Source organism: Miniopterus natalensis, chromosome 9 (assembly GCF_054644295.1).
Source record: "Miniopterus natalensis isolate mMinNat1 chromosome 9, mMinNat1.hap1, whole genome shotgun sequence".
Lineage (NCBI taxonomy): Eukaryota > Metazoa > Chordata > Mammalia > Chiroptera > Miniopteridae > Miniopterus > Miniopterus natalensis.
The window spans coordinates 68,617,920-68,634,099 of NC_142089.1; the positions used below are offsets into that span (position 1 = coordinate 68,617,920).

At 44.9% G+C, this 16,180-nt stretch overlaps 1 protein-coding gene across 1 annotated transcript in view; it reads left to right on the plus strand.

The window, feature by feature from the left end:
* Positions 1-7,569: 7,569 nt before the first annotated feature.
* RANBP9 (RAN binding protein 9) overlaps positions 7,570-16,180 on the plus strand; it is a 77,742-nt gene continuing 69,131 nt past the window's right edge. Inside the window, exon 1 of the mRNA XM_016217112.2 lies at positions 7,570-8,164. Coding sequence (XP_016072598.2) covers positions 7,585-8,164 — 580 coding nt within the window. The 5' untranslated portion in view covers positions 7,570-7,584. The remainder of the gene's footprint in view (positions 8,165-16,180) is intronic.

Here is a 16,180-nt window from a genome sequence, read left to right on the forward strand (position 1 = left end):
CCATAACAAATTACCACTAATTTGATGGTTTACAACAATAAAAGTTTATTCTCTCACCGTTCTGGAGATGAGAGGTCTGAGATCAAGGTGCTGACAGCGCTGCACTGCCTCCAGTTCTGTGGGGCGGAATCCATTCTTTGCCTCTTCCAGCTTCTGGTGGCTGTCCGCACTCCTTGGCTTGTGGCTGCATCTCTCTCTGCTCCACCTTTACATGGTCTTCTCTGTGTGCGCCTTCTCAACTGTCTGTCCCAAATCTCCCTCTGCCTCTTTTATAACGGGTGGGGAACGTCCGGCCCGCAGGCCATATGTGGCCCATGAAATCATTTGGTCTGGCCCTGCGGAAGCCTCACCAAAGAGAAGCAGTTCCAGCCATCACATTAGGGGTGAGTTAATTGTCTGACCAAATATAGCAGGCTAACTTTTAAGTTGATAATTTTGTATGATCCTCGAATGATGTTATAAATATCCAAATGGCTCTTGGCAGAAAAAAAAGGTTCCCCATCCCTGCTTTATAAGGTCACTTGCCACTGGCTTTAGGGAACACTGGGACAATTCAGGGTTACCTCATTTTGAGATCCTTAATTTAATTGCACTTAATCTTTCCAAATAAGGTCACATTCACAGGTTCACAGGTAGATATTTGGGGAGTCACTTTTGGGTCTACCACATTTGTGTGCTTATACAGCCACACCAAGATAGAGGGATGCACACATTTGAAGAATCTGATCGGGGAAGTATTTGTACAATTATACTCACATTGAATACCCAATCTTGACTCTTTTAAAAAATATATATATATATCTTTATTGATTTTAGAGAGAGGAAGGGAGAGGGAGGGAGATAGAAACATTATCAATGATGAGTTATCATTGATCGGCTCCCTCCTGCACACCCCAGGATGGGGAGCGAGCCTGAAACCCAGGCATGTGCCCTGACCGGGAATTGAACCACGATCGCCTGGGTCCTAGGTCAATGCTCAATTGCTGAGCCACGCCAAGCCGGGCCAGTCTTGACTCTTTAGAAGAGGGCTGGGGAACCTTTTTTCTGCCAAAGGCCATTTGGATATTTATAACATCATTTGAGGGCCATACAAAATTATCAACTTAAAAATCAGCCTGCTATATTTGGTCAAACATTTAATTAACTCACCCCTAATGTGATGGCTGGAACTGCTTCTCTTTGGTAAGGCCTTGGCAGGGCAGACAAATGATTTCGGCCCATGGGCTGGACATTCCTCAGTCCTGCTTTAGAAGGCAGCCAGAGGTTCTTGTCATAATTTTGGTTCATAATTTTGCCAAGCACAATTTAATCCCATGTGTGATGAGGTTAGTGCATTCATGGAAATATGCACTTAGTTGCTGAGTAGCCTAACCAACCAACCACTACCCCCATTTCAGTGTGGTTTTGTTCTCTAACCGTATAGATTTTCATTACACTTATGGAATATTAGGGGGTGGCATACTATGCTATAGAAATGTTTTAGGTCTCTTAAGAATGCCAAAGCTCAATTATCTATGAGAAGATTTCTAATGGACAGTGGCATACGGCACATTAGGGGAGGGAGGGGGAGGAAGGGGGATAGAGAAGGAAGGGGGAGAGGGAGAGAGAGAGACAGAGAGATGGGAGGGAGGGAGGGAGGGAGGGAGGGAAGGAGGGAGGGAGGGAGGGAGGGAGGGAGGGAGGGAGGGAGGGAGGGAGGGAGGGAGGGAGGGAAACATCAATGATGAGGGATTGAGAATGTTGGTGATATTAGGAGACAGAACAGGAATTCCATAGCCAATGCCACTCCTTTAAATAATTGATATCTATTTCTAAGTTAAATACTTGTAAGATAAAAGAATTGCAGATGAAAACAGAAAAATATTAAGAAGTCTGAAACAGCTGCTTTTTAAAATACAGGTATTCTGATATCTTTGAAATATGACAATTTGAAAAAGCCTCATATTGCTGGGCATATTTTTCCTTGCATATCTTGAAAGACACTTAAGAAAAACAAACAAAAATGTTTAAAATATTAATAACCAAGCATAAAACGATATAGCCATGATAAAATAATGAATTGTTTCACTAAATTACTTTTAAAATATTTATTTAGATTGCAAACTAGGCCTTACACCTTGAGGACCATCATGATATATGTATGTCTCCATGCTGTAAACTAGGTACAAAGAAACTTAAATTGAACAACCAATTCATTTGACTTATAACAATGGGTTAGACTGGGAGAATTACTTTTTTGGGAATATTAGAAAAATAGCCATGGGTCTTTTGTCTCTATTATAGCACGTTTCACACTCTACCCTGAAAAATTGGCCGTGTAAATAATGTTCTTTCCCACAAAACTATACACTCCTTGACGGCAAGGACCTTAGGTCCCTCTTTATTTTAAATGTCCACCTGCTGCCTAGCACTGTATATTGCATACAGTAGGCACTCAGTAAATCATGACCGAAATGCAGCCTATGTCTCAGGAATACGGGGCTAACCCCCGGTGCACAGGCAAACTGTGCAGCCACAGTGACATCTGGCCCTTTGGGGAATTACTCACCATCATCTTTGAAAGACACATCTTTTTTTCTTTCTTTTCCATTTTCATCTTTTATCTTCCTTTTTCTTGTCTCTTCCCTAACTTTGTTGCTATAGACTGAAAGTTTGTGTCCCCCTCATATTCCTGTGTAGTAGCCTAATCCCCATTGCGATGGTGTCAGGAGGTGGGCTTTTGGGAGGCCATTAGGCCATGATGATAGAGGTCCCCTGAATGGGATTAGTGCCCTTGTAAAGAGACCCCAGTGAGAAGACGGCCATCTATGAACCAGGGAGCAGGTGCTCCCAGACACTGAATCTGCTGGTGCCTGACGTGATCTTGGACTTCCTAAGCCTCCCGATCTGTGAGAAATAAATGTTTGTTGTTTATAAACCACCCAGTCTATGGTATTTTGTTACAACAATCCAAATAAACTAAAACGACCAGGACTTTGACTGCCTGGACGCTAGAGAATGCACTGAACCCATGGCCATCTCCCAGGCCAGCAGGTGGCATTGCGTGGAGCTCGGGACATCCTGGGGCAGCTTTGGCACCCATGACTCCATCGAGAGCCTTGCCATGCCTGCCCTACAACACCGAGGGGCACAGCGCAGAGGAAGTGAGTTTCTGCCATCGGATCCTTGTTGTTACTCCATTTTGAATGCACTTTTCATATTGCTGTAAGAAAACAAGAAAGAGGGAACATAAAAATCAGTCTGAAAGAAAAACGTGACTTTTGACAAATGAGTTATAGTGGACTAGAAAAAGGAGAAGGGAAATTTAAGAGGAAAATCAGGAGATAGCAGACTAATTTGTCAAATAATCGTTAGCTCAGATTCTTTGAGCCAAAATTGCAATTTTTGTTCAAATTCTTTTAGAACATGTTGATAAAACACTGCCTTCTAAGTGTAGTAACTTTTGTTTTTTCACATACATTTTATTAATGAACATTAAACTGTAGCCACTTTATTTACACATGAATATGGAATAATGCACGTATGTTATCCCATGTGATTCTACATAGTCTTTTCACTCTGAATCCTAAGCCCCAGAAATACTATCTCTTGGTTTTGTGGTTACAGCCAATACCACCTTCCCAGCCAGCCGGGCCAAGACAATATGGGAAGTCCTTCCCTCATTAGACTTTGTCTACCTGGCCTTGGACTCTTTGAAGCCTTTGTCTCTCTAAGTCCTTGCTAGTATTCAAAGGATGGCCCATGAACCAGCAGCAGTGGCATCACCTGGAAGCCCGTTAGAAATGCAGAATCTCGGGTCCCGTTCGGCAAGTCCCCGCTTTCAGGTTTTAGAAGCACTGCTCTGATTCATGTGTACCAATCTTGCCTCTCCAACTCTACTCTGTTCACGACAGGAATTAGGTTCCATACTGCCTTTTTCGTCTTGGTAATCCCTCTTCCCTCTTTTGCTTATTCCATGCCCAGAACCTAACACAGGGTTCCATACATAATAGGTGCTTAATAAATGCTGACAGAGCACTACCCCCAATTTGGACTTTATCCTGCTGTAGTTGCTTAGCATTGTTTGGCTGTTTGCCATCCATTTCAATTTACCACCCAGTAGCTGCCAAAATATCCTGACTCCATTCACATATGGCAGAGGCTTGTCTGGGACTCCAGGGTGCAGCACGCATTGTTGGAAATAAAATAAATTTACTGACTCCTGGGATTTTTTTTGGTGGGGTTTCATTGTCAGTGACTTGGTCTTGTCATTTAGTGTTGAGAACAGTTTATACGGAATAGTGATAAAATGGTCTAGAACAGGGGCTACAAAGTATAGCCTGTAGGCCAAATCTAGCCTGCTGCCTTTTCTTGTGATAAAGTTTTACTGGAATGCAGCCACATCCATTGGTTTATGGATCGTCTATGGCTACTTTTCATCCACAGTGGCAAAGTCACGTAGTTGTGACAGGCACCATATGGCCTGTAGAGCCTAAAATATTTCCTACTGACCCATTGTCAAAAAAGTTTGCTAGTCTCAGGCCTAGAGCTATATTTGATGTGTGTGTGGCAAGTGCAGTCTCCCTGGATTCACTGGAAGTTGCACCTACCCAGTGATAGACAGCTTTCAGAGACGGCCATAAGATCCTGCCTTCTGGTTTTCATGCCCTTGTAAAATCTTTTTCCCTAAATGTGGGCTGGTTGTCCAGCCTTCTGGCCAATTCTGAGAACCATACACTATCTTTCAAATAAGGTCCTGCTGCTTAAGAGATCTAGAATAGCATCCTTTTGTTGGCTACTGAGAACCTCAGCAGATAGATATATATCAGTATTACAGCAACACATGGTAAAGACTGAAAACATAGGTGTAAAAAGAGTGCAAAGGTCAAGGCTAATGGATTTTTACCACTTATGTCTCTATGTACAAATTTAATATTTCATAATAAAAACTTACTTTTAATTATGTATTGCAATTGTCCATTATAAAACTGTTTGGGATTTTCCTTCAAGTCTTTTTAGTAACAATTTTGGCGATGTATAATTATTGTGTAGCCTTGTTTCATGTAGCACATCCCAATCACTTTTCCATGTCTTCAGAACCATTTTTAAAGTGGCCATAATAGCATTTATTTCAGCCTGTGCCTGTGTAAGAGGCCTGGCGGGAGTGGGTCTGCAATTGAGTTCAATCTCCACTGACTAAGTCAAGAGGAAAAAGTGTCTTTTTTAAATTTGTTGGCCTCATTTTTTTGGCAGTGTCCCTGCCCAGAGGGGATGCATTAAAAAAAAATTGAGCAAATATGCTATATGTGCTCCTGCAGTCCTAAACCCACTGAAAGAGGTATATGATGCTTTCTTCAACTAGCCCCTCCATGCTGAGCATTTAGTTTGCATCCGTAATATAACCATCAGTACTTCCTGTTGAACATTTTTAGGCCTCCGAATTTTAGATGTTACTAGGTTTTGATTTTTTAGTGAGAATAAGTTAATAGGCATGAACATCTTCATGTTTCTTTATAAATACCACCAAATATATAGCTTTCTAAAATGACATTATCAATGTTCTCTGCCACCTTCATAGCATCTTCCCCAAAGCTGAAATCATTAATTTATTGAGATTGCTTGTTAGGAGAAAACCGGTGACTTCTATAAATAGCTTCCGACGAAATGTCAGATAGTTTTATTTTCTCAACCATTCCCAGCATACATAAAGTTCTAAATAGTTTTCCAAGTGTGCTGACAGAAAAATAAAAAAAAAAGTGCACCTTCACTAATAAAACCTTGATGAGAACTTTGAGAAAGTTAGGATGAGGCGTGGAGCCCATTTATTCAACTGTGGCTAGTCAACATTTAAATAGAGATTGGCTTACATTGTTACTGCAATAGAAATGAAAGTTCTAGAGCAAGTTAAATACTTGTTTTCAAGTGCATTGGCTTGAAAAAGTCATCAGACAATAGGTTGGAATTATCGAATATTTTTATCAAAGAACAGGGCACCTAGTTTTCTGGGTAACTGAGGGAGAAATTAGACTGCATGACTATCACTTCTGGCCAGATGCTGAGGGCCTTCCGCTAACCCACTATTTACCTGCCCCTCATCAAAACCTCATAAACACTGCTCCATTCAGCAAACCGGTCCTTGCTTATTTGGTCAAACAATTACCATCCTAGTATCTTTGGAAGCAAACGAGGTACCAGGATTTATGTCACGCAGTTCACACGTGTACAGTTTAACTTTGCCCGCTAAGGAAAGGATGGCATAAAGGGAAGTAGTGAAAACAAAACAGCAAGGCTAGGGTGGCGCAGGGAGCAACACTTGGCAACTTGTACCGAATTAGCGGACAAAGCAAAGCACTCTACTGGGAACTGCAAAGTAGGAAGTCCTATTTTTGACTCTGCTGACCTCAGTAAATATTTCCTAGTTTTAAAAATGAGCATAATTCTTCGCTACCTAGAGGCCTGTTATGAAAATTAATGAGTCTATAAAATGTTTTGACGTCTCTAGAAGCCCTTCCTAACTTACACGCTATAACCTTGTCTTCTGACTGCTTTCTTTGAAAACGCGCCAGGCTTTTTTAGTAGACCTGTTACACCTTCTACCACTATTAAGTTCATTTTAAGTCCTCGTAAAATTAAGTCCTACAATGCTCATTATTGCTGGAGACTCTGCCTTCAGAAACGGCCTCCACTCCCCCCACGGTAACGTGAAGGTGCCGAATGCCGTGAAGCGCGGAGTCGGTTCACAAAGGGGGAGGCGGCCGCCGGGAGCCCGTCCTGGGAGCCCGTGGGCGCTCCGCAGACCGCTCACCTCGCGAACCACGCGGGCTCCCGCGGCCCGGGCGCCCGGGGGGTGCTCGCGGGCCGTGCCCACGGCGCCCAGCGGGGCTCGATTACTCTCGCCTGGGCGAGCAGCCGCGCCGCCGCTCCAGCGGGAGCCCCACGGCGGGGAGGTGGGGCGACGACAACAAAAAGAAGTAAAGTAGGAGGAGATACTCCCGGGGAGGGCCCGGGCGCGCGGGCGGGGCCGGCGGCGGGCTCGCGGAGGAGGCCCCCGCGCCCGGAGCCCCGCGCCTCGTCCGCGAGCGGCCAGCGGGCCGGGGAGGGGGCCCCGCCGCCCGGGCCGCGCGCCCGCCCCGCCGCCCGGGCCCGCGCGCCCCACTCCCGCGGCCTGCTCCCGGCCGCCCGCGCTTCCCCGCCCCTCGCGCCGCTCGCGCGCTCGGTGCCCGCCCCCTCGCCCAGCGCCGCCCGCGCGCAGCGTCTCGCGCCGGCCCGGCCCGCCCGCCGGGAAACAGCCGCGAGAGCAGCGGCCGCAGCGGCCGCTCCCGCGTCTCCGCCGCCCGCGCTCCCGCCTCGCCCTCGCCCTCGGCGCCTCGGCCCGGCCCGCGCCCCGGCCAACGTTCTCTCGGGGCCTGCCCGGGCCCGCCGCCCGCTCCCCGTCTCCGAGCCCCCCCAACCGTCGCGCTCTCCCTCGGCGCGCGGCCCGCCGCCTGCTTCCGGGGCGGGCGGACTGGGCGCCTGGTGCCGGCGGCCGCAGCGACAGCGCCCCCGGGAAGCGGAGGAGGAAGGAGAGAAGAGGTGGAGGTGGCCGCAGGCTGAGTCGCGGCCGGGATGTCCGGGCAGCCGCCGCCGCCGCCGCCGCCGCAGCAGCAACAACAACAGCAGCAGCAGCAGCAGCTGCCGCCGCCACCACCGGCGGCCGTGGCCCCGGTCTCCGGAGTCGTTCTGCCAGCGCCCCCGGCCGTCAGCGCCGGCTCCTCTCCGGCCGGCTCGCCCGGTGGCGGCGCGGGCGGCGGCGGCGGCTTAGGGGCCGCGGCGGCCGCCCTGCTCCTCCACCCGCCGCCGCCGCCGCCGCCGCCCCCGGCCACCGCGGCCCCGCCGCCGCCGCCGCCGCCCCCGCCGCCCGCCTCGGCCGCCGCCCCCGCCAGCGCGCCCCCCGCGCCCCCGGGTCTCGCTGCGGGCCCGGGCTCGACCGGAGGCGCCCCAGCCCTGGCGGGCAGCAGCGCCGCGGCCCCCTTCCCGCACGGGGACTCGGCCCTGAACGAGCAGGAGAAGGAGCTGCAGCGCCGGCTGAAGCGCCTCTACCCGGCGGTGGACGAGCAGGAGACGCCGCTGCCTCGCTCCTGGAGCCCGAAGGACAAGTTCAGCTACATCGGCCTCTCTCAGAACAACCTGCGGGTGCACTACAAAGGTACTGGGCGTGTGTCCTGCGGTGGGAGTGGGGCCACTGACCCGGAGTGCCCAGCCGCCGCCGCCGCCGCCGACTCTCGACCCGCCCCCGACCCCCTGCCTCCCGGGGCTGGGCGCCCTCGGAGACGACTCGCCGCCCGCGCCGCTTCTCCGAGGGCGGGACGGGGGTCGCGGTGAAAGGCGCGAGGGCGAGGGGCCCGGTGCGTGGAGAAGGAAGGTGAGTGCTGCTCCCGGGCGCAGTGGAGCGGGCGATCCCGGGCTAGGCGTAGGACACCTTGAGGGAATCCAGCATGACAGGACGCAGCTCGCCTTCTGATTTCCCCGGAAGATAAATCTTAGGGCTTGGATGGAGGAATCCACGGGCTCGGAGTTGGGTTACATTGTTCTCCAGGTGGCGGTGGGTCAGGCGTGCGTTCTCTCCTTACGCTGGGGGAAGAGAGGCCCGATTCCGAGGTGTAATTTCTAATTAAGGGAGAGCGGGGATAGGTAGGGGGAGGAGTAATCAGTGGAGGATTTGGTCCAAAATTAGGCCAGAGATTGTCTAGGGGGACAAAAGGACAAGGGGCCCAAGTTTGCCATCCGTGTCTCTTGCTAAAGACCCAACTGGGAGGGTAAGAGAGGTGAAACCTCAGGAGTCCGTGTTTTCTTCCGGGAGCAGAAATCTACCGCTACTGATTGGAAATGCCCTATATTTACGTGTTGGCATTATACGAAGTCTGGTTGAAAACGGGGGTTTTTAAAAATGTGATTTAGTATTCTAAAGAAAATTGGCTTATGTTTTACACCTGCAGGTAAAAAGAAAAAAAAGCCTTAGGCTTGTGCTTGTCTCTCCTTCTTCCCTCATCTATGTTTACTATATTAAAACAAAGCTTTATGCAGATCAGTTTTACATAGAATTATAAATTGCAATGGGAATTTTTGAAATGTAGCCCAAATTAATAGCGTGCATCAAGTTTACTTGGGGGGGGGGCTGGGGGAGAGGAACAATCTAATATATCTGCCTGGAAACAAATCCAGTTTTTTAGGCCCCAAACCTGAATCTGGAGCTTTTACATTAAAAGCAGCCTTATTTTGATTGGCTACAAAGAGAGGGTCTTAATCAGATCTTAGTAACATAGATGTAGAGGGTATAAACAATCGTGGTGGTGAAATTCTTAAGGAATACAGGACTGAAATTTGAGGAGAGCCTTGACAAATAAGTTACTATTTAATCAGAAAGGAGAATGGCGACAAATCTAGGAAATGATTTGGCTGCAGAGAATCACGTACAAAAATAGGCCTTGTTGAATATTCTTTTTATCCACAGACCTCAAGGAAAGCTTTGCATATGCTTCTTAATTTAAATGGCTGAAAATTTCAAAATATTGGGCCTTTGTTTTGTCTTAAGTTAGGACATTTTGTTAATACCCTGTGAAGACTATTATTTAATTTGGTGTTTTAATTTGTGTGAACAGTGCTATGTTAGGAAATGTTTACTTCTGATCTGGCCACCAGAAAGCTTTTTGTTGGACTCGACAAAACTTTTTAAATTTAAGGTCGGTGGTTAATAATTAGCTTATAAAAATCAGAAGCAGAAGATATGGAAGATTATAGAACAAAGAGTCCTAGCTTTCCTGAGTTCTGCAATCATTTCTGATTTTAGGCATGTTACAAAACAGGGCCTCAGTTTCTTCCTCTGCCTGATGAGGGAGTTGAGCTGGATGGTTGAGAAGGAAATTTCCAGCTCTAAATTTCCATATCTAAGATTCATGATTACAACTTACTTAGCCCTGTAACATGGCTTGATTAGTTTTACTTTTACATGAAATTGATGATTTAGGTCAGAGAAAAAGTACATACTTGTGTGAAATTGTTTGGCGTTTGGAATATTTATGACACTGCTGTCTCAATTATTTTTCCTGTTGGCCTCTATTACTTTTTGTTGTGTAATACCAAGATTCACTTTCTGGAAACTTCACTCTTACAAACATAAACCATTATTTCCGGAAGAGCAGATTTTGTTGTTAGTTATCCTCTTGCCTTTTCTGTCCCTTTCTTCTATTTCCCCTTTGTCTCTCCCTTCCCCTGTGATGCAAACACAGTTCTTTTCTCCCTTCTACTGCCTCTTCCTCTTGTCTTGTTTAATTTTAATGTGTTGGGTGTTTTTTTCCCGTTTTTCTGTGTGCCTTCTGAGTGGACCACACCAAAAGTGCTGGGCAACTCTGTCCCAGTAATAAGGGAAGGGAGCAAAGGGGAAGTGTAGTAGGTAGTGGGTAATAAAACTTGGAAGTCCCAAAATAAGAAGAGTTAATTTTATTTAACTTATCATTGTGCTGCATTGTCTTCACCTAAGCATTTTGAGACACTTTAACATTTAAAACTGCTGTTCATGGTATTTTTTTATACTACAGGATTTTGAAGGGTTGATGATAATTATTTTCCAGAATGAGAATTTTCCTTACCTTTGAAATAAAAATATCTTGGTCTCTTTTGCTCTGACCACACTTTGTTTTTAAGAGGTTATTCTTCTAAGTTGGAATTACTGTTTTTGGAAGCAGTGTGTGGTTCCTTAAATGACTTGAAGGGATTAATGTTAAACAATGCCAGACAAATAGAAAAAGTTGTTTGGATTGCAGAGGAATAGCAGGGTGTGTATTCTATATGTTAAAACTTTAAAAAACCACACAAGGCCTTTTGCTTAGCAGTCACATACCAACTGTTGAAACAGGCATGTTTCTTTCCTTTTATTTTTACAATTCTTGTCAGCTTTGAGTAAATACAAATATGACAAGTTTAGACTTAGTTATAATGGTAACTTTTTTCCAACTTAACGCATTTCATGAATTTCACAATGAATTTGATTACTATAAATGTTTTCAGTTACAGATTTCATTTTTATATTTGTGAAGTTACCACTCTTTGGATACTTTACAAATCATTTTGGTAGAAGTAGATTTGGACAAGGTGGTGGAATTCTCATTTAAGATTTGAGAAAGTGGGGGCACCTAGAGGTTAGATTTTGCCAGTCATAATTAAGCCAGGATTGATAACTAATTTTCACTGATTCTAAATGTAGTACTCTTTCAACTATACCGAATTGCCTATTTCAGATTGTATGAGACTTAATTATCTCAGCTAGGTAAAGTTTATTGATCTCACGTTTAGAACTTTTTGAAAAATAGTTGACAGTAAAAGTACTTCCTCTGCGGAAAAGTGTTTACCTAGAGCACACTAATGCTGTGGAAAAGTCCAGACACCTTGATTATGCTAATTTAGGCAGCTTAGAAGAAACACAAGATAAGTGTGAGTTGGGAATGGTAGGAAGCAATGAAATAGCGGATTTCGCTTTTAATTAAAGCATTATTAACTGTGTCTAACCAAATAGGTTGAGCTTTTGGTATGCCTAATTCCCCTCCCCCTCAATATCAACAGTCATTAAACCATAAGTTTAATTGCTTATCTGATTTATTTCACTTCTTAAGGTAGAACAGAGATCTCAATAAATATTTGCTTGCCTGCCAATATAAATGTCTTATAAGAATTATGGGGTTTATATAAAATTGTTCCTCAAAATCAAGAAATTTAAAAACCAAACTGAGCTTTTCCCCAAAGGCCCCTTTACCAGATTTTTGGGAAATTTAGGTTTAAAAATACCAGAGGATAATTGAAAGAATCAAGTGAATCTAGTGATCATACTTGCAGTAAAATAGATAATAGAAATGATAATTTATTGAGCAGTTGCTGTAGGGCAGATATTCTATTAAACAATGTGTATATATGCCCTCCTCTCTATTTACATATTCTTTTTTTATTCAACAACCTTTTAGTGAATGTTTGTTTACATTGTGTAAGGTTCTGGGCACTCAAAGGTGCATGAGATACTGTCTTTGAATTCAAAGAGCTCAAAGGACATGAGTATAGTATAAAGGACGTGTTAAAAATGGGCATACTTTGGAGGACAGAAGGAGTCTACCCCGGGCTGGCATTGGAAGGGATGAAGTTGGTGAGTCGGGGACAGCTTTTAGAGGGAATGAGTCTAGTGGTCAGTCTTAAAAGATAAGTATTCTATAGGGGAAGAGGAAGGGCTAGGCATTACAAGTAAAAAAGCATAGAGAATTATTATATATATTTGGGATCTACAAGCATTTTGGGTTATTGGAATTTAAGTGTGTGAAATCAGAGCTGATGCTTGGGTTTCTGATTGTTAGATTCTTGCATTGAACCATGAATCAAATAATGATTGTAAGAAGTATTACAAATAATGATTGTAAGAAGATATATTTGAAGATAAATAAAAATGGGGATCTTAGCCATGTGATCTGACTTCATGGAAATCAGAAGAAACCAAAGAAGCAAGCCTTACAGAAAGAATAGGTCGTCTGGAGTTAAGGTGGCTCCAAGTAATCACAACAGCTGGAGTTCATGGTTTTTCACTTTATTCTCCTGCTCAAGTGACTCAGCTGTTCCTGGTTTTCTTCTCTTTTCTCCCTTGACTGGCTTATTCTTTCCTTCCTATTTCAGATTCCTTAGAGACTTAATCGAGTTGGCCTTGCTAATTGTCAACGTTCTTAGTTGGGCAGAACTTTTCATTATATGCTGTGGCGTGAATTGGTGCTAACCTGTGTTGAATCATCTGTGGGGTGTAAGGGTAGTTATGACATACAAAACGTCCTCCTGGTATAAGGATGGTCTGGGCTCCACTTCTCTCAGTAAGGACAGTGTGTGAGGCAGTTTCTCCTGGAAGATTGGCACAGGCCGTAATTGACCAGAGCTTGGGGGAGATCTAGGTTGTGACTGATTTGGGAGTCAACTCTTGGTGGTAGTTGGAACTCTGGGAGTGGATGAGAGAGTAAGTGCAGTGAGAAGAGCAGTCAGTCAAAGGTGGAACTCTCAGCAGCACTAACGTGAAAGGACTGGATGGATCCCAAAAAGGAATAGTTAAGAGGAACCTGGGCAGAGGAGAGCTTGGTGTCACAGAAGCTGAGCAGAGGGTGTAAGAAATGAGGAAGTGCTCTTTAGTGTCAAATGCAACAGAGAGGTGTAGTGAGAACGGCACAGGAAATTTTCCACTGAATTTCGAAATAAGATCATTGTGACCTTAGGGAGAACAGTTTGAATTGAGTGAGGGGGCAAAAATCAGAATAAATAGAAGGGACTAAGTAGAGAGAGAGTGAGTGTAGATTACTCTTGAGAAATGTAGATGAGGAAAGAGATGAGGCAGTGCCTAGAGGAGGGTGGAGGTTAAGGCAAGTCTGTTTATTTCAACGGCTGGCTGGTGGTGGAGTACATTGTACCTGGAAGTTAGCTTCTAATGTCAGCATGTAGGATGCAAATCCACATAATCCAAAATTATCCCTAAAATCCCCTTTAGAAAGACTGTGTTAGAGACTATTGTATCATTTCTAAGTAAATCTCATTTTAGTTTGGCTGTGTGGTAAAACTGAAGTGACATGTTAGATGAGAGTGTGATGTTAATCCAAGGTATGGAGTCCCAATAAATTATACAAAATTTAACATTTTAACAAATAAATAGTAACCATACCTGTTTTTATTACCATAAAGTTTTTTTAAAAGTTCATTATGCTCACCACCAACTCCAGTGCATTACTGACAGTGATTTATAGCACTGGAGCATATACAGGGTGGGGCAAAAGTAGGTTTACAGTTTTTGTGGAAAATAATACAATAATTAATGAATAATACAAGAATAAATTCTGTTTCGCACTACTATAAACCTGCTTTTGTCCCACTGTGCAGTTTATGAAGTGTGTCCTTTTTTCGACACTGGGCCCTTACAGACCGAGGAGAAGGAAGTGAAGAGGGAAGGGGTGAAAGTAAAGTTGAGGAGGCTGTAGATACGGGCTCAGGGGCGCAGGATGGCCAGTCTTGAGGAGAAGAGGAGCGTGTGCCATTCACTGATAACAGCGGGAGAGGTGAGGAATGTCATGGACACAGAGCAGCTTGTATTAGGGAGGTCGAGAGCGGAACAAGACCGCATGTAGCGGTGGAGGCCCATTTCAGTCTTGTCTTACTTCAGTCCCGTTTTATGATAAAGTAGGCAAGGTAGTGTGCTCACTGAGTTCGAGTAGAGGACTTAACGCTTAAAGCGAACGGTGAAAATGTTGACTAGACACGGGAATGGGAAACAAAGCAAACTAAAGGGTTCCAAGTGTGCTGTGGATAGCAGTGGGAGAGCCCAGCTGTCTTCTGGCAGCGGCTCTTTGCAAGATTATTGGACTTTATTCATCAGAGCCCAACGGCCTGGTGCAGGAGTAGGGAAGGGAGATTAGCGTATTGATCTGAGGCTCTGGTTTTGTTGGTTGGGTGTGATGGAAGGATAGGCATCTGAGGAAAATCAAGGCTTTTTGGGAGCTTTTAAGTGATTACCTCATAAGCCCCCCCGGAGGAGGGAAAAGGAAGGTAAAAACAAACCAAGAAAGGGTCCAGGGAATTGGAATTCCTTTGATGTTGGAGAGTAAGTATAGAAGTGAAGTCTTTTGAAAGGGGAGATGATGGGATGGTGTGTCCCAGGGGAAGGTATGGGCATTTCTGCTATAATGCCAAAAATGTGTTGCTGGAAAAAACCCCGTGCTTTCCACAGAATTGCTCTCTAAAAGTAGCAGGGCTTATGGAGAAAATAGGGCTGGGGCAGACCACCTAAAACCTGGGAACTCTGTAACCAGAGACTACAAAAGTAACAGTCCTAATAAAATAGAAGCCCAGTTAAATTTCCACTGGCATTTGTGCCCAGTATCACAGGCTGCTGACCGTTCACATCCTTACGCTTCAGGGTTTGGACCTCCTTCTGAGAGATGTGAGTGCCTGACAGTGCTAATCAAAATAAAAAGCTGACTCGGGATTTTGTGCCCCTCCCTCCCTCCCTCCCTCCCTCCCTCCCTCCCTCCCTCCCTCCCTCCCTCCCTCCCTCCCTCCCTCCCTCCCTCCCTCCCTTCCTTCCTTCCTTCCTTCCTTCCTTCCTTCCTTCCTTCCTTCCTTCCTTCCTTCCTTCCGAGAGGAAATACTTACCTTTAATTATTAGAATGGCAAAAATCCAAAGAAAACCTGGCAGTGTCAGTTGCTAGTGAGGGGGCAGAGCAACAGGAACTCTCAGACGTTGCTGGTGGGAATGCAAAGTGATGCAGCCACTTTGGAAGAAGGATTGGCAGTTTCTAAAAAGCTAAACATAGTTTCACCATTAGATCCAGCAGTTGAGCTCCTTGCTACTTATCCCCACACAAATACCTGTACATGAATGTTCATAGCAAGTTTTCTCATAATTGCCAAAAGCAAACAACCAAAATGCCTTTCCATAGGTGAATGGATAAATGGTGGTACATCCATACAATAGAATATTACTCGGTGATAAAAAGAATTGAGCTATCCATCCATACAAAAACAAGATGGATCTTAAGTACATATTGCTAACTGAAAGAAGCCAGTCTGAAAAGATTATATACTGTATGATTTCAATTATATGACATTCTGGAAAAGGCAAAACCATAGAGATAGTAAAAAGATCAATGGTGGTCAGGGGCTTGAGGGGAGGGAGAGAGGATGGGATTAGCAAAGCATTGGATTTTTTAGGTCAGTGAAAGTATTCTGTATGATACTGTAATTGTGGATACATGACACTGTATTTATTCATCAAACCCATAGAATTTTACAGCACAAAGAATGGGCCTTAATGTATGCAAATTAAAAAATAATTTAGAATGGAGTAGGGAAATCCCAGGATAGAATGTAGAATGTGACCACATAATCTTTTACAAATGTATAAAACAGCCTCAGAGAAGGGGAGGGGAAAGGTGCTGACCTAAGTAACTGGAAATCAGCAGAGTCTGTAAAACTAAAGGTAAAAGAAACTACCTGAGCACTAAACTCAATGATAAAGTTGTATTTACGGGGGGATATGAGTTAACAATTCTGATACTGCTATATACTTATACTAGAACTGAACAATTAATGATGGCACATGGTGGGAGCTAGGTTTCTTACCATGGAGTGGAATTTTATAGATAAGCAGAGGGAGAAGGTTAGA